The sequence below is a fragment of the Xyrauchen texanus genome, chromosome 29, assembly GCF_025860055.1.
Source record: "Xyrauchen texanus isolate HMW12.3.18 chromosome 29, RBS_HiC_50CHRs, whole genome shotgun sequence".
Lineage (NCBI taxonomy): Eukaryota > Metazoa > Chordata > Actinopteri > Cypriniformes > Catostomidae > Xyrauchen > Xyrauchen texanus.
In genome coordinates this window covers 14,035,888-14,054,572 of record NC_068304.1, presented here as the reverse complement: position 1 = coordinate 14,054,572, position 18,685 = coordinate 14,035,888, and the positions used below count along the sequence as shown (strand labels likewise).

Sequence of the window (18,685 nt, the reverse complement as noted above, 5' to 3'; positions counted from 1 at the left end):
TTAGGAGTTTGTTAATATGTTGAGTCAAAATCATTCCTTTGGAAATGCATACAAATTGACAGTATCTGTGTCTCCATGTCCTGAATAGCATACTATTTCTGCCATGTCTATTTACTGCAGTCTGTGGTAGTATTGTAGTATGCTATTCCGCACACAGCATCTGACTCCACTGTCATGATACTCTGCTGCTGCCTGGTGTTCAACACTCAAACAGCAGTTCTTCATACTGTTCACACTCCTGCATCACATGATTCTACTAGCAAACACACTGTGGAATACTTAAGATAAATAAACACATTTTCCATGAATAATTTACAAACATTAAATGTATGCACTGGTGGCTTATCCTTGAGTAATCATGCTAAATTGCTAATTTGGTATAAGAAAATCACATACCATTGTATCAAACACTGCTGAATGCTATTTGGTTTGTTAAATGAAGATTAACATTGTCTTTGTGTTTGTTATTGAGTTGCCACAGTATGCAATAGACTCTCATGTCTTAAGGTCAATATTAGGTCAAACATGGCACAAAAGAAACAGCTTTATCTAGAAATGTATCAGTAAATCTTTCTTTTGAGGTATGAAGGCTATACAATGCTTGAAATTGCCAAATATTTCATACAAAGGTGTACACTACAGTCTTCAAAGTCAAAGGATAACTGGCTCTAAGGACAGAAATAGATGTGGAAGGCCAGATGTACAACTAAACAAGAGGATAAGTACATCAGAGTCTCTAGTTTGAGAAATAGACATCTCACATGTCCTCAGCTGACAGCTTCATTGAATTCTACCCGTTCAACACCAGTTTCATGAACAACAGTAAAGAGAAGACTCATGAGTTCAGGCCTTATGGGAAGAACAGCAAAGAAAAAGCCACATTTGAAACATAAATAGAAAAGTTTAGAGTGGGCAAAGAAACACAGACATTGGACAACAGATAATTGGAAAAGAGTGTTATGGATCTTAACCCCATTGAACTTTTGTGGGATCAGCTGGACTGTAAGGTGAGTGAGAAGTGCCCGACAAGACCGCCACATCTATGACAAGTGCTACAGGAAGTGTGGAGTGAAATGTCACCGGAGTATCTGGACAAACTGACAGCTGGAATGCCAAGAATCTGCAAAGCTGTTATTGCTGCACGTGGAGGATTTTTGGATGAGAACTCTTTGAAGTAGTTTAAGAAATTCAGATTTTTTTTCTTCACAATATTAATGTCCTGACAATACACTGTGATCAGTTGAATGAAATTTTTATGAATAAAAGTACCAATTTCTTTCCATAAGAGCATAATCTGTACATTATTCCAAACTTTTGGCCACCAATGAATACAAATATATGGTTGCTTTTTTGCAGGCACATTTAGCTCTGTGAATTCTTAGAAATTAAAGTCTCTACTAACAACGTCTAACAGAGTATGTTATCATATGGTTTAAAATTACTGTTAATTTATTTAGGTATAAAACTTTTTCAACGAGGAAAACATTTCTCAGTGCACCTTTTTTGTATTATAAATAATATAAATATATTAGTGATATATTTTTAAATAAAAAGTCAAACTTCGTTTTAGTCTTGCTAAACTAATTTCATAGCTAGCATTATTCATTCATAGATTTCACACTATTAAATATTTTCACACTTTTGCATAATTTGCATATTGATAGAAAATGACTGACAAAGTAATCATTTTCACACAAACATTGTAAAATGGTTTATGTTTATTCAGATTATCATTGTTTTAAACATGAACTTTCAGGTCTGGGTCAACTAAAACTTAAATATGTACAAAAAGGCATTTGAAAAGTACCAAAAATAAAGATGAAGGCCCGGTCAAATGTTTTCAAGTCAATTTTAATGTGACCTTCATATACAAGTTGAAATCTGTTTCTTCGGTTTATATTGTATGATGATGATGTCTATCAGCTACAACGATCAACAACACTTTCACTAAAGGAAGAATGTTTTTGGATCATGTTTTTAACATTTGGCCATTTTACATCCTACAGAAAATCACAGATGTTGAAGATGATGATGATGAAGACTGGACACTGCAGGATCTACACATGAAAAATATACATTACAAATAAGAAACATCTTCACCTGTCTATCATTCACAGGCAGCACTGTTTCTGATTAATTAGTCTTCATAAATATGATATCCAGGAAAACAGCAAAATATTGATCATGGAGTCTCAGATGGAGCTCTTTTTCTGAGCATGCTCAGTGTGTGTGTGTTTCAGGTGTTAGTGCGTTTGGCAGGTTTGGCGATGAGGCGTCTCTCTCGCTCAAGCTCTCTCTCTCTCTGCTGCTCTCTCTCCAGCTCCTCCTGCTGTTTGTGCTGCTGCAGCTTCAGCGCACGCGTCTATACACACACAAACACATAAAACATTACTGCCATGCTTGATAGTAAATAATCAAATTCTAAATGTTCTAGTGTTTGTATTTTTACACTCTAGGCTTTTCACACTGCACTTAACCCTGGATTAATGTTTTTAACCCTGGATTAAGCAATGTTTCACACTTGTAATTTTGCAACCCTAACCCAGAGAAAACTTGTGTAAAACAGTGAAATCTTGAAGCATGTCTGGCCATAATTAATTAATATCCCGAATAAAAAGTGAGCAGTGTGAAACATGGAACAAGTTAATCGAGGAGTACATTTTTCTGTAGTTTTATTGAAAAGTTCAAACCTTTAGTTTGGTTGTCTTGTCATGCAGAACGATCATGTCTTTACGAATATTCACTAGTTTGTTGTGATAAACTTTTGCCTCTGTGAACTGAAACACATCAGCAGCGAGAGTGAGGAAAGCATCAATGATTCACAGTTGCTTTAAAACTCACACCATTAAAAACCCACCAGAGCATTCAGATCAATCATGACGTTGCACTCACAGAATTTCGTCACTTCTTGCTCAAGAGTATCAAGCAAAATAACTTGATTTTGTCTAGAAAGAAGAAAAGATCAAAAATAGACAGAGCATATCCACCACACATCAAACACATGCACAGTATGTGGCATGCTCAGAATGGAATAATAGTGTATACATATACGGTCCACTCCCTATTATTTTTCTAAAACAGTATGTGACTTTTTTTTAAAGAAATCATGACATGAGGAATCAAATTTTCCTTGATCTTTTCACATGCAAGACTTTACTGTAATATAAAAACATACTGTAAGTTTCAGAACTCAAAACTTCCTCCTCTCTGCAAAATGAGCATTTGTTGAAATCAAGCTGCCAAAATGTCTCGTTCTCTACTTCCTCATTGTGATGTCACAGTGTGGTAGATATTTACATCTGACCGTCTCCACAACAACAACACTTCAGTGCCTACTTTACCTTATCACTTCTGTAGCCCCAATGAGAGAGCAGAGAGCCAATCAGAACAGTGGGAGTTTACTGTCAAGCCTCAAAGGAAAAGCAGCATCAAAACAGAGCGTTTCTGACAGAGGCTCAGAATGAGGGTTGAAAGTCTTCATGTTTTACAAATACAGAATATGACAGTTTTTTTGTGCAAAAAAAAACCTTACTGATATTATAAGTGAACTTAAAGGAACAGATTAAAATAGTTAAAAAAGGCATGTCATGACCCCTTTAAGCAGTAGTATGTTACACTGGGAAACAATACTGCATTTGAGTGTGCTTGTTGTGTCCTGCAGTTTGACAAATGTTGTAGGTCATCTGGGTATTTCACGCAACATTTACATACTGTGCAGAGTAAACATCCTACAAACTGCAGGAATAGTATGAGTAGAATTGTAGTTTGCTATTCTGACATAACCAGAGATAAAGCTGATCATACGTAAGCTCCTGTAGGGCTTGTTTGGAGGTGTTTAGTTCTGGCAGATAGTGCTGTATGAATCCGTCTGTCAGTTGCTGTACCGTCTGTTCATTCACATGCAGAATATCCTGCAGCACTAGAGTTTCTTCTATCACACCAGACTCTGCAATAACACACACAGACTATATTCAGAATGGAATACATGCCTACTATTTCCTGCATATTCTTTAGTATATACTGTTTCACATATACATCTGAAACAATATTATGCTACAGTGTTCGAACACATATGGAAATGGAAGCCCATTTCCGCTACACTGAATAAGTCATAAAAGAGACTATTTAGCAGAGATGGACCACTGGTATAAAAATGTATGGGAAAAACTGGAATACCCAAAATGCGGATGTAAAAAGGAAATCCTACTTACATGTAAAAGAGCCAATTACCTTTTAGATAAAGACATCTCCTGTCAGTCAACTCAAGTACAAGTATGCACATCAACTGAACCAGCCTGAAACATTATGTTTTATAGTGTGATTGTTGTCAGATTTACTGCTGATTTGAAGTATGTTCTTTAATCATAATCTTGACCGACAGTTTTCAGTTGAGATTTCGGGCTTTCCCCATTCAAGTCGATTGGAGTTTTGTTTACACAGAAAGTAGCTGTCCAGCCTGCCCGGGTGGGTTCCAAATATGGTTGCTGAGTGAACTGACTTGTCTTGAAAGTCATATTTATGGGATAATATGTCACATTTATGATAAAAATAAAAAAAGATGACCACATTGATTTGTTGCATATTTAATTTGGCAAGTGCACATCATTGTTATCGTCTCAGAAATAAAGACAGTAATTTTGCATTTTTAGGCTAATTTTATGTAAAAACGTCTTGACGTTTGTCAGTCTGACCAAATAATGAGTCATGGAGGAGATTAGAAATCATGTTAAATAGTACTTTCTGCTCATTCTTCACAGTAGAAATGGATGGTCAAATCGAGCATGCTGCATTGTGAGATACAGTATGGCTGAGTTTGAAATGGCATACTACCTATGAAACTTGTGCCAAGTATTTATATGGCAGAAATATTAAGAATAGTATGATAGTATGCCAATCTATATAGAAGTTGACCAATAGTGGATTTTGCCGATACATATACTTAAGGTGATGGAAATGGCAGATATCCGATATATCAGCCGATAGTTTTTCAAAAACTGATTTATAGAAAAAAACATTTCTAAGTCTTTCCTTATTATGAAGGGCACAGACATTGAGGCTCCAAAATGTGTGTATATATATATATATATATATATATATATATATATATATATATACACACACACACACACACACACACACACACACACACCGATCAGCCACAACATTAAAATCAACTGCCTAATATTGTAAACAATTAATAGCATTCTGAGATTATATTCTTCTCACCACAATTGTACATATTTTTGTATATATATATATATATATATATATATATTTATTTATTTTCACCAGATGAGGTTTATTGATGAGGAATAATAAAAACAAAATGATCGACTACTAGGCCTATCTGCATAGATTTTTGTTGATAATGAAAAAGCAACTTTTCTTTCCCATTAATTAGTAAAGCTGATATATCTGTCTACCTCTAATACTATATCACAATATCACCCTATACTGTATATAATATAGGCCTATTTCACCCAGTGTGCTATTTTATATACTGCACAATTTGGCAAATGTTGTTGGTCATCCAGGTTTTCCATGCATATAGAATATGTCCATACTGCAGCCACATTATGAATAGCCATTTCAGCTTGTTTATGGTCACCTCTCTCTGGAGACGCTGCTTCCTCTTTCTCATCCTTTTCCTCTTCATGTCTGTCCATCATCACGTCAGCTCTTTACAGTTTGACCAGCAGCTGTAAAACATAATCAGTTTCTTTCTGAATCTACAATCATCTGTATCTGTATATCACTGATTAGTAACACACATCATATCAGATCACTATTGATTTATAAAACACAAACCGTCTTGTGTGAATCAGTCGTGCGATGATAAATGTGATAATAAATTAAATTGTTTCCATGTGTCAGAGCAGCAGCAGCTCGCAGTCATCATGTGACCACTGATGGAAGCGCTACAAAGATGCTTTAAAAACTGACCTGCGGCCACTCTGAGTGCACTTCCGCTAAATTGGGTTAATTTACATACTGAAAAACCTTTTATATGTTACAAATAAATATATCTTTTCGATTATTTGTCTCCTTTATCTTATTTATGTTTGTATTATGGTTGATTTACACGTATTTCTTTCTTCTTCCTTCATCTGTACTAGGACTCATGACTTCTATTCATACATTGTTTGATCTTATTGAACATTTATATAGGGAAAAATCAACAGTTTTACCACCATGTATGGGGACTTTTCGGACGGTCCTTTACCCATCATAGGCACATTTTCCAACTTATATCAATGTTAAATTAGCGATCTGGAACGATTTCACCATGACGCCATTTGACCAACTTAAATACGGGACGCATAATTGTATCTTTAAATACGGGAAGTTCCAGTATTTTACGGGAATGGTTGCAACCCTAGTTAACAGGATACAAAATGAACCTTTTGGCCAATCAAGAAAATGTACTAGCAAAAATGTTTAATTGAAAATTTAATTTAAATTATTACTATTACAATTACAAGTATTATTATATTATTGTTTTTCTTATAATGCCCTTTTGACAAACTTAGTATTTAGCTGTTGTGCCTTACATATTTGAGGCAAAAGCGACGATCATTATATCACATTATAGAGTCCCATCGTGATTTTTGAAACTAGGGATGTCCACCCGCTGGCCTTCAGGCGGTACTGCACCAGTGTTGGGATGAGCGCAGAGTGGACGCGCTAACATGAAATACGTACTCACAATACACACACATACGGCCGGATTGTGAGTCCAAGATCTGCTTGAACACATCGCAATGGACGGAACCGAAACCCGTCAAACTTTAGGAAGGTTTGTGCTCATTTAATAACGCAGAAGTGTTTTTATTTTCGGTGCTTATTGTTAACAGAGTAACTGTTAGCTTGCTAGCATGAGTGACAAAATTCACACATTCATACATCACACACGTTCTTTTCTATAAGAGAAAACACTGTGATGTTATGAAGTTAATAACACACGACACTCTTTCGTTTAATATTAGTGTGTATGTGTCCGGATTGTGCGTCATTCAGAAACGAATTGAAAAGGCCGTTTAAATTCCATTCAGTTCTTGAATTTGTAGAAAACAAGAAGCAGAATTGCAATTCTAAGGAATTTTAAGGAAGTACAATTAAAAATTGGACTGTAATTCAAATAACTGTTGTAAGTAGATTTTGATAATACATTTCATTTTACAGTATGAATCAATAGATTGAGGTATTTGATGGAAATAATGAGGTGCTGGATTCAAGTTCGTGTTGATGGCTCATCGTTTTGACGGTATTGAATTTAGTTTAGAGAAACATAAAAAATAAAATAGTGAATTCTGCTTATGTATTCTACTTAACAGATTATAAATATGCAGATTTAGCGCAAATTAATTATGTAATATGTTTTGTCAAAAAACAAATTTCAATTGAATATCCTGTAGGATGTGGCCTATTCAGTCCAAATGTACTAATTAAACGGTTCTACCCAATGCTTGTTTATGTGTGTGAGTGAAGTGTGTTTGTTGTGTTACAGGTAACCCGGAGTTATGGCGCACAAGAGACCGGCTGTCAAATATCCTGCCGCCGCACACATGGACTGACCTACAGTCAGTTACTCTTCAATATTTCTGAATTTTACTGTCAGTAAGTGAGTATATGTATACTCAGAGATGTCTGGCTCAAATCTGATTGGTCGTGTGAGGTCAGCGTTCCGCCGGCAGCCGGACAGCTGGCATCTCAGTGACACAGCCACATTTGATTTCTCTGATGAGCTGGACGATAATGACATGCCGAAGTTCAACCGTCTAAAGGTGGTTGTGTCCGGAGAGGGGGATGAGCTCCCCGTGGCAGCTCTCAATGGCTCGGCGGTCAACACGGTGTTGGTGGACGATGACGACTCCCTGCTGGGCACATCGTCGAGTCTAGGGAGCCCAGCCTTGACAACAGACCCATGCGAGAGCTGCAGGACAACAAGAGAACACAAAAAACGCAAGAGGGTCATGAGGAAATTGGGTTTTGCTGCGCTGTTGTACTTCTTGTTCATGGTGGGTGAGCTGATAGGTAAGCAGATGCCCCTCAGAGTCAGTGTTTGACATTCGTTTGGCTGTTGTTTGCCTTGTGCTTTACTTTTGTTTAACTGCAGTTTAACTTTTGTTTGAAGGTTGATTGTCTGTAGCTTGACATCTATTTGATTTACTTTGGTTTGTCTGTTATTTGTCTTGGTTAACTGTGGTTTGACTTGTTTAACCGTTGTTTCACTTTTGTTTGACGGTTGTTTGTCTGTACTTTAAATTTCATTTGAATTGTCTGTCGTTTGACTTGTTACTTACTGGCTAGTTCTCTGATACGCCGTAGCTTGGTCCTCGGCCACTCCTCCACCCTCTTATGGACGACAGCCACACCTCCTAGGGCGGATTGGAGGCAGTCATCCAGCCCCTGGCGGACGGAATGCACCGCCGCGTTCTCGGGGAACAGAAGGGGTCTCCCCGCCCCTGGCAGCCGTTCTCCCGCTCCAGGCGGTCGGCAGCGAGCCCCTCTAGGGGACTCCTCCGCCCCTGGCAGCATCCCTGACTGCTCAAGGCGGTTGGTTAGGAGCCCCTCCTCCCCTCGCGGGCGGCTGCTCTGTTGGGGTGGATGGTATTGGCGAGAACTCTACTGGCGTATCCCACCTCCTTCCCTGGTCTTCGGCACCAGTGTAAAGGGGATATATTAGGGAAAGGAGGAGGCGAGAACTGGCTTGACAATATAAATAATAATTTAATGAGGAACTGAAACAAAAGACACAAATACACACAGGACAGTCAGCTGCTAAACGAGCTCTCTCTCTCCTGCACCACCTTCCACAGTCGGCCTTTATCCCTCTCGGAGGCTTGATTAGCCTGATAAGGGACCGGGTGTGTAGAATCACCACCTAGCCCCGCCCTCCGCCCTATCAGACTTGTGTTTGACAATTGTTGTTATTTGATTTTCATAAAAAAAATTTAACTATAGTTTAACTATGGTTTGTTTTTCAGGTGGGTATGTGGCGAACAGTCTGGCCATCATGACTGATGCGCTGCACATGTTGACAGATCTCATTGGGATTATAGTGTCACTGCTGGCGCTCTGGCTGTCCGCTAAACCACCAACATACAGATTCACATTCGGCCTCCATCGGCTTGGTAAACAACTTGTCTTGTTTGGTCTTGCCTTCTTGTGAAATGGCATTCACTGTTTGTTACAGGATATCATGCAAGACTTCAGTGTGTCATACCTGTGTGTGTGTGTGTGTGTGTGTGTGTGTGTGTGTGTGTGTGTGTGTGTGTGTGTGTTCAGAGGTGTTGTCTGCAGGTATTAGTGTGTTGCTGATCTATATTTTGACGGGTGTGTTAGTGAATGAAGCTGCACAGAGGACCATTCATCAAGATTTTACAATAGATGGAGATGTGATGTTGATCACTGCTGCGGTTGGCGTCGCCGTTAATCTGGTGTGAGTCTAAAATGTTCATCAGCTTAAACAAGCACACAAACACATGCTTACTAAACTCACTACTGAGAAAATCGCATGCTTAATTTAAAGTGGTAAATGTAATATTTTCTCTTGATAGTTAGATAAGCTGTGTTCTTGTTGCTACAAATGAGCATTCTCTTTTGTTAGAATGCATCTGTCAAGCAAATGAAATGGCTGTACAGCACTAGGGGCCATTCATACTGGGAATGTTCTTGCATTACAAAACATTTGGATGAAGCACAACAAAATGGAACAGACCACAGTGCTCTAAAAGTTGCACGTGAAGCATTTAAAAATTGACATTTTTAATTTAAATTGACTATCTATAAAATGGTGCTCAAGATGCTAATAAAAACAGTAAGATGTGATGTGATGCAGTAGCCGAAGACTCCATCTGACAATGGAGTAACATTTTAAAAAAGCACAGACAAAATGGAAGAATTTTTGTGTGAACACCCCCTTTAACTACTCCTCTTGACAACTATTCTATAACCGTCCAATACAGCTGTTTTTCACACTAGAATCACTGTTCAGTGCTCTCGGACATTGTAGGACTTGGACTGCTGGTAATCTCTCAAGAACTCTAAAACTGTTCTGGAGCATTCTGAAGCTCCTCTCGGCTGTAGAAGGATGCTGTTTAGGGTGTTTTTCTCATGAGAATGTTGTATCTCTGTGATCTGTGTTTTTCTGATGTCACTGCATGAAAACTCACTGCTCAGCATCATGAGCTGCTCAGCGTCATGTTTGATTCTGTCCCTCTGCGTGTCCTGCATGTTTTTTCTCTCACTCAAACACACACACACACACACACACACACACTTGGGGTCACAATATCCGATTACACCCCTGCCGAGTGTCAGTGAATGTTTTTGCTTTATTGATTTTGATTTATTGAAACACGAAAAACAAAAACGCATTATATTTCTAAATTCAAATTGCACTTTAATCTAAACAAAAAAAAGCAGAAAAGTAATTGTGGCAGGGCGGAGGGCGGGGCCGGGTCGTGATACTACACACCGGTCCCGTATTAGGCTAATTATGCCTCCGTGAGGTTTAAAGGCTGACTGCAGAGGGCCGTGCGGGAGAGAGAGATCGTTAGCGGACATGTCCGTCATCTGTGTTTGTGTTGTCTTTTAAGTTTTCCATTAAACTATGATTTATATCGTCAAGCCGGTTCTCGCCTCCTCCTTTCCCATCCTTTAACTGTTTTACAGTAATCTAATCTTATTTAACCACCTCCTCAAATCAAAACCTTTACTGTCAATGGCGTAATTACCAGTATACAGCACTCGCGTCGAGCGATGTCTGCAAACAGTGCCTGTTTTGTAAATGTTTTTAAACCATCGATGTTGTAATTGACTGCAAAAATAAAATGTTTCCAGACAGGAGACTTGAAAAATGCAGGGGGCTTCTCTATCAGCGGCTTGTTTTCTCCACTTGCCATTTTCAACCACACACTGTGCTTGCAGAACAGAGATGTCATCAAGTTGACCCATGTGAAACACAGGCGGAGAGTATCCATCTACAGATCCATTCAGGTGCATTAGCGGAGGTTGTATATGTGCGTGTCTATTTGGTGCTTTATTTTCTTTGCAAAACCTTGTGCTCCAGATGCGTCAATAAACTTGAGGTGAACCACGGTGCCAATGCTTATCGAACCATGGGTGGTGAGCCATACGCACTGTTTTTTAAATCAAGAACCATTACGCCCCTAACACACACACACCCACACGTCCACAAAGCATGTGCATATCTCTTAACAAGAACATGCGCAGTTTGAAAATAAAACCTCATAGAGGGGCTCACATCTGCTTGTGTGTTTTGTGTTTGTGTAGGATGGGGCTTCTCCTCAACCAAACAGGACATCTTCACTCTCACTCTCATGGCCACACTCACTCACATGGGTCACCAGGTCGAGGTCAGGATCAAGGTCAGCGGGGTCATGGGAGCCTGGCAGTGCGAGCGGCATTCATCCACGCTCTGGGTGATCTCGTTCAGAGTGTGGGCGTTCTCATTGCTGCATACATCGTCAGGTTTAAGGTATGACTGTGGAGAGCTGATCACAGATGATCTTTAACACTTTTGATTGTCTGTCATTCTAGCAATAAGTTGAGCTGATTTTTGTTTTATTTTATTTTTTTTCTCCCCTTTCTCCCCAATTTGGAATGCCCAATTCCCAATTTGTTTTAAGTCGTGGTGGCGTAGTGACTCAATCCGGGTGGCGGAGGACAAATCTCAGTTGCCTCCATGTCCGAGACGTCAATCTATGCATCTTATCATATGGCATACATTACTGCGGAGACATAGCGCGTGTGGAGGCTTCACATTATTCTCCGTGGCATCTACGCACAACTCCCCCACAGAGAGCGAACTACATTATAGCGACCATGAGGAGGTTACCCCCTGTGACTCTACCCTCCCTAGCAACCAGGACAATTTGGTTGCTTAGGAGACCTGGCTGGAGTCACTCGGCACTCCCTGGATGCGAACTTGCAACTCCAGGGGTGGTAGTCAGCGTCTTTACTCACTGAGCTACCCAGGCCCCCAAGTTGAGCTGATTTTTTTAGTCTCTGTTGGTCTCTCAGATATATAAAAGTTTCAGATCTCAAACTTACTTTATAAAACAAGTATAAACACTCCCATTCATAACAACATTGCCATGGAATTGTTAATAATGTGTGTCTGTGTGTGTCAGCCTGAGTATAAGCTGGCAGATCCAGTGTGTACGTACCTGTTCTCTGTGCTGGTGCTGTTCAGCACATTCCAGATCATCAGAGACACCGGAATAATTCTACTGGAGGGTGAGACACAAAATCTGTTTTTCTTTCTCTCTCTCTCTCTCTTTCTGTGTCTGCCTGTCTGTCCATCTTTATCTCTTTGTCTGTCAATCTGTCAGCCTGCTTGTCTCTCTTAATCTGTCTGTTTGTCTGTCTGCCTCTGGTTGTCTTTCACTCATACAGAGAGTTTAAAGGATTAGTTCACCCAAAAATGAAAATATTCTCATCATTTAATCACTCTCATGTGTTCTCAAACTCAGATGACTTTCTTCTGCAGAATACAAACAAAGATATTTTAATGGAGATATACAGTGCATCTGGAAAGTACTCACAGCGCTTGTTATGATACAGCCTTATTCCAAAATGGATTAAATTTCTTATTTTCCTCAAAATTCTACAAACAATACCCCATAATGACAACGTGAAAGAAGTTTGTTTGAAATCTTTGCACATTTATTAAAAATACAAAAAATAAAAAAAATCACATGTACCAAGTACTCACAGCCTTTGCTCAATACTTTGTTGAAGCACCTTTGGCACCAATTACAGCTTCAGTCTTATTTTTTATGATGCTACCAGCTTGGCACACCTATTTTTGGGCAGTTTCTACCATTCTTCTTTGCAGGACCTCTCTCAAGCTCCATCAGGTTAGATGGGGAGCGTCGGTGCACAGCCATTTTCAGATCTCAAAGATGTTCAATCGGGTTCAAGTCTGGGCTCTGGTTGGGCCACTCAAGGACATTCACAGAGTTGTCCCGTAGTCACACCTGTCTTATCTTATCTGTGTGCTTAGAGTCATTGTCCTGTTGGAAGATGAACCTTCACCCCAGTCTGAGGTCCAGAGTGCTCTGGAGCAGGTTTTCATCAAGGATGTCTCTTTATATTGCTGCATTCATCTTTCCCTCGATCCTGACTAGTCTCCCAGTTCCTGCCGCTGAAAATCATCCCCACAGCATGATGCTGCCACCACCATGCTTCACTGTAGGGATGGTATTGGCCAGGTGATAGCAGTGCCTGGTTTCCTCCAGACATGGTGCTTGCTATTCAGGCCAAATAGTTCAATCTTTGTTTCATCAGACCAGAGAATTTTGTTTCTCATGGTCTGAGAGTCCTTCAGGTGCCTTTTGGCAAACACCAGGTGGGCTGTCATGTGCCTTTTTACTGAGGAGTGGCTTCCGTCTGGCCACTCTACCATACAGGCCTGATTGGTGGAGTGCTGCAAAGATGGTTGTTCTTCTGGAAGGTTCTCCTCTCTCCACAGAGAAACGCTGGAGCTCTGTCAGAGTGACCATCGGGTTCTTGGTCACCTCCCTGACTAAGTCCCTTCTCCCCCGATCGCTCAGTTTGGCCGGGCGGCCAGCTCTAGGAAGAGTCCTGGTGGTTCCAAACTTCTTCCATTTATGGATGATGGAGGCCACTGTGCTCATTGGGACCTTCGATGCTGCAGATATTTTTCTGTACCCTTCCCCAGATCTGTGCCTCAATACAATCCAGTCTCAGAGGTCTACAGACAATTCCTTGGACTTCATGGCTTGGTTTGTGCTCTGACATGCACTTTTAACTGTGGGACCTTATATAGACAGGTGTGTGCCTTTCCAAATCATGTCCAGTCAACTGAATTTACAACAGGTGGACTCCAATCAAGTTGTAGAAACATCTCAAGGATGATCAGTGGAAACAGGATGCACCTGACCTCAATTTTGAGTGTCATGGTAAAGGCTGTGAATACTTATGTACATGTGATTTCATTTTTATTTGTTATAAATTTGAAAAGATTTCAAACAAACTTCTTTCACATTGGCATTATGGGGTATTGTTTGATGAATTTTGAGGAAAATTATGAATTTAATCAATTTTGGAATAAGGCTGCAACATAAGAAAATGTGGAAAAAGTGAAGCGCTGTGAATACTTTCCGGATGCACTGTAATATCCGCTGTATAATATCCAATATAATGTTTTTCCATACAATTCATGTGAATGGTAAACCAAATTTTCAAGTTCCAAAAAGGATAAAGGCAGTATAAAGATAATACATAAGACTCCAGTGTTCGAATCCATGTCTTCTGAAGCAATACGAATGCTTTAGGGTGAGAAGAGACCAATATATATATATATTTTTCACTGTACATCTTACATCTATATGAACCATTCCAGTCTCTAGGCACGATCATGATTTCATTTGAGAAAGTCAAATGACATGAGTGTGAGTAAATTATAAGATAATAATCGTTTTTTGGTGAACTATCCCTTTAATGATCCTAGTCTGTGATTCTCTGCTGAATGCGTCCAGTGTCATCAGCAAAATTGTTTTGTTAATGCATGTGCAGGCGTGCCGCGTCATGTGGATGTGGCATGTATCAGAGCTGACCTGCTGAAGCTGCAGCACGTGGAGCGCGTGGAGGAACTCAAGCTCTGGGCTCTGACAGCTGATAAAACCGCAGTGATTGTTCACCTGCAACTCGGTGAGACACTAAACCTTCTATATATATTGGAATTAGGGGTTATTATTAAACCTTAATTACTGTGTTAGTCCCTTGAGATTAAAATCTTATTTTTGAGAGAGATCTGGCAGCATAAAGCGTTAAAACAATAATAAACATGTCAAACATACAACAAGGGACATATAAAAATAACAAATGTTACTCCTATTAGAGATTCTTGTCACCTGATTGGCTGATATGATCCTGATCATTTCACCTTTTATCAGGATCTCTGTCATAACTGGCTGTATATAAGCTTTCTGCACACTGTCACTATTAATTGAATTTCCTCTTCCCAGTTTTATCACTTTTCCAAGTTTTGCTGACAAAAAATTTCAAAGTTTAATAGACTTTAAAACAAGTATAGGCTAAAAAATATTAAGCTAGAAAGCCCTATAAAAAAATGAAGCTTAGTGTCAAACTGTAGACAAACTGATAACCCTGATAAAGGTGCAATTTTATTTTTGCATTATGTTTAATACATATATTACGGTATCTTAATATTGTATAAAGAATTATTATATTGATAAATTCCTTCCCTCCCTTTTAATTTAGTTGGATGATTGCATTAACAGTTAATTTTTCACTTGTTGCTACTTTAACTTTAATGAAGGTAACACGCCTCATTACCATACCTCTCCCACTGCATCGTTCTTAACTGCTGAATCAAGTTTTTTGTCTTACGACACTATGCCAGTATTCCTCACACTCCGGGATGCCATAACAGTGCTGCTGAAGTCTTAAAGGAGCCACACATCTTTTGCAACATGAGCGATCAGTTTATGCGATTGACCAAATTACAGATCACCGATCGAGTCACAAGACGTGAATATCAGCCGATACCGATCGTGGACGATTGATCGGCACATCCCTACTCCCTTTATATTAAAACACTGTCACTGACCAAAAACCTGTTAATGAAGTCTTTCACTTGAGTCCTAAAATCATTTAGAGCCACTAGAGTCTTTTGAGGTATGTTCAGAGAAGAAAGAGCAGCTAATGCACCCAGATTATTTCCCAATGCAGTCCTTGATATAGGCTCAAAGAAACGTATTGTAAGCTATAATTTAAGTTTGACTGGATATTAATATATTATAATAACAGAAATATGCAGTGCATGCCCAGTTTTTCTGTGTTTGATATATGTTATTTTGACATATTACAGTATAAAACAACTGTTGCACATTCACACAATGCGAGACAACACAGAGTAGAATGACTCCAGAGCTATTGTCTGTTGTTCAGGTCGTGACGTTGGCTACTGTTTGTACATCTGTCTCCATTGTGTGTTCAGCACCAGGAATTATGGGTAACTGGGAGGAAGTGCAGTGGAATGCGAGGCGCCTGCTGATGAAGTCACACGGGGTGACGCACTGTACGGTGCAGATGCAGACAGAGGGGGCGCCACAGTCCTGCACACACTGTCTCGCAGAGAGTGCCTAAAAACAGTAATGTTGTCTGTCTCTCTCTCTCTCTCTCTCACACACAGACACATCTATACAGGATGAAAGAGAGAGAGTGTGTAAACTGCTATGTCGACCCAGCAGGGTTTTACTGATTGTCTAGCAGCTTTTTCTATAATGAATATTGACCTCATTTTTGATTCTGTTTTTGATTTTAGTTTAGATTCTGTCTGTCACTGAGGAACACTTACAGCTGGAGCGTGTGTTCTGATGTCTGATGTGTGGGGGGTTCTGGGTGAATCTAATGAAGAACATATCCAGGTCATATTCAACCTTAAAATGAAAAGGGCAAAATGAGAAGTTATATATTGCACAAAGAAAATGAAGCCTAATTTTAGGATTTTTATTTTTGTATTGTGACATTATTTTCATGGCAATTTAATTAAAGCAGATTCCCGTTACAATAATTTAATAAAATATTTGTCATTACAGGAATGAATCCAGATGATTTGTGTATTTTTTATGTTTTTTAATTTTCATTATTGTCAGTGGATATTCTCATTTTTATTAAAATTGTCATAAATTAAAGGCAGTACAGCAAATGCAACCTTGATGCACCAATATTTTATGGACAAAAAATACAACAATTTAAATAATAATGAGAATTTTGGGGGAGATTTCTTATCTCTTTCTTTTGATTTTAAATGTAAAATATGATCTGCATAGGTTTTTTTACGGGTAAAATAATCAGAATCTTCCATGTGCATGTGTTTTCCCTGTGAGTGTGTGCATTCTCGTATTTCTGGACTGGCATGACCTGCTGTTGAGTTATTTTTCAAGACTAGACAATAAATATTAAGTATGTTTGGAAATAATTAACAAGTGACATAGATAGTTTGACCAAACTGACTGTAGTTTTCGCACCACACTAACAGGTTTGTTTTTGTGATTTAATAATTTACTTTAGATATTTAGAGTGTCAACAACAAAAGCTAAAGATTGAATATAAAATTATTTAAATATCAATAATGAGTTCCATCAGTGTTAAGCCTTTTTGTTATTTTTATAGACTTTTGTTTGTTTGTTTTTCTTTTAGATTATTGGAAATAAATCTTGCAGTAATGTGAAGGTTAATTACCACATTTCTTTTTGTTTGCATTATTTGTTTTGTTTTATTTGGGTCTGTGTGCCTGAGGGCATGTGAATGCTTTATTTGATTTATTTACACTGAAGCGCTTGATAACTTGTAATAAATAGATTTTAAATAGATTGGGCCGGGTCCAAAAGGGGGTGACACTTCCACACATGGTTAGGTTAGGTATGTATCTTTGATGGTGGTTTGGAGCTCCTGCCCTTTTTTTGGAGCTCTGCTTGCAGCTGTACCCTTCTCTAACAATGCAGGACTTGGGGAGATGGGGAAGTAGGACAGCAATCATTAGTGGTGTTTAAGTCAACACTTCACTTTATAACTGTTTTTCATAGTTAGTGATTATATATTATGTAATCTGTATTATGGTCTGTTTAATGACTGTAATTGGATGATGTCACAGTAAGATGTGTTGCAGTCAAAGTGATGTCTATATGGGACAAATGTGTGAATTCAGCAGAGCTTCAGCTGCATTTGCTGGGCAATCATCTTTTATAGAAGGTGGCTTACATGCAGTTGTAAGTTCAGTCCTGTTTCAAGGACAGCAATGACGCTGTAGGGGGTTTTAGTCACTTACTAACACTGTCAACAGAAAGTGATGTCACACAAGAACTGACACCGAAATCGAGCAGGCTGATGATTTAAGTTTCGACTCACTGTGAACTTTAACAAAAATGTTTGTTGCATGATTGCACTGTCCAAAACTAGTTTATAAATGCAGGTTTCTTAAAAGTGCATGTGGTCTGTCATTTTTCCAGTGTTCATTTGTCCTTGTTGTCTCATAAGGAAATGTGATTATGAACTGCACATTCAGTCACATGACTGGCGGCATCACCATGTAATACTTAGTCACGTACACTCAAATGAACAGAGACACACCCAAAGCAGATTTCATTCACCTCATTCTTGTGTAACAAATAATTAACAGACGTGTGGTGTGATGGGGAAGTACATAAAAATGATAAAGGGGATTTCTTGTAGAGGGTGTGTGTTTATGAGAAGGAGGAAGTTTCAGATAATGTTGAATGTGTGAATGTATCTACAGCAGCAGTTATAGAAAGTTATTGAATGCTTAATGATTGTAGGTGAAAGTGTTGAGCTGCAGTTATCACATATAAATCACATTAAACCATCAGCCTCTTTATGATTGTTCTGAATTGAACTGGGTTCTTCTGGAGGTGAACATTTAAACTCCAGCACAGTGAAAAGAGACTGTATTAGCGTGAATTAAACTGCTTTATTTGTGTTTAATTAGAGATTCAAACCTCTGTGAACAGGACAAATCTGAGCGTCATCATAATGAAGAGCAGAGACATTCAGAGACAATGACCTCGCAGACGTGCACTGCTCGATTTCCTCTGTAATCACATCAGTGATGATGACTCATACTGTCGACAAGTTTGATTTATTCTGT

General features: G+C 38.9%; 2 protein-coding genes across 4 annotated transcripts; one reads left to right on the top strand and one right to left on the bottom strand.

Annotated features, from left to right (window-relative positions):
- Positions 1-1,716: 1,716 nt before the first annotated feature.
- On the bottom strand, positions 1,717-5,910 carry LOC127623201 (biogenesis of lysosome-related organelles complex 1 subunit 6-like). The gene is made up of 6 exons (XM_052097524.1): positions 5,809-5,910; positions 5,609-5,699; positions 3,805-3,946; positions 2,858-2,945; positions 2,691-2,777; positions 1,717-2,362 (listed from the first exon to the last, which is right to left on the bottom strand). The coding sequence occupies exons 2-6, from the start codon at positions 5,667-5,669 to the stop codon at positions 2,237-2,239; spliced, it is 504 nt and encodes a 167-aa protein (XP_051953484.1). The 5' UTR covers positions 5,670-5,699; positions 5,809-5,910; the 3' UTR covers positions 1,717-2,236.
- A 748-nt stretch (positions 5,911-6,658) lies between these two features.
- On the top strand, positions 6,659-18,679 carry slc30a4 (solute carrier family 30 member 4). 3 transcript variants are annotated; one of them, XM_052097632.1, is made up of 8 exons: positions 6,659-6,796; positions 7,508-8,034; positions 8,988-9,134; positions 9,289-9,442; positions 11,299-11,503; positions 12,159-12,264; positions 14,569-14,703; positions 16,016-18,679. In XM_052097632.1, exons 2-8 carry the CDS (start codon positions 7,644-7,646, stop codon positions 16,162-16,164), a joined length of 1,287 nt encoding a protein of 428 aa, XP_051953592.1. In that variant the 5' UTR covers positions 6,659-6,796; positions 7,508-7,643; the 3' UTR covers positions 16,165-18,679. The 3 variants fall into 3 exon arrangements, 2 of the variants coding, with proteins under 2 accessions (XP_051953592.1, XP_051953593.1); XM_052097633.1 differs by having other exon boundaries at positions 15,967-18,679; XR_007968044.1 differs by lacking the exon at positions 16,016-18,679 and having other exon boundaries at positions 11,655-12,264; positions 14,569-14,611.
- The last annotated feature ends 6 nt before the right edge of the window (positions 18,680-18,685 follow it).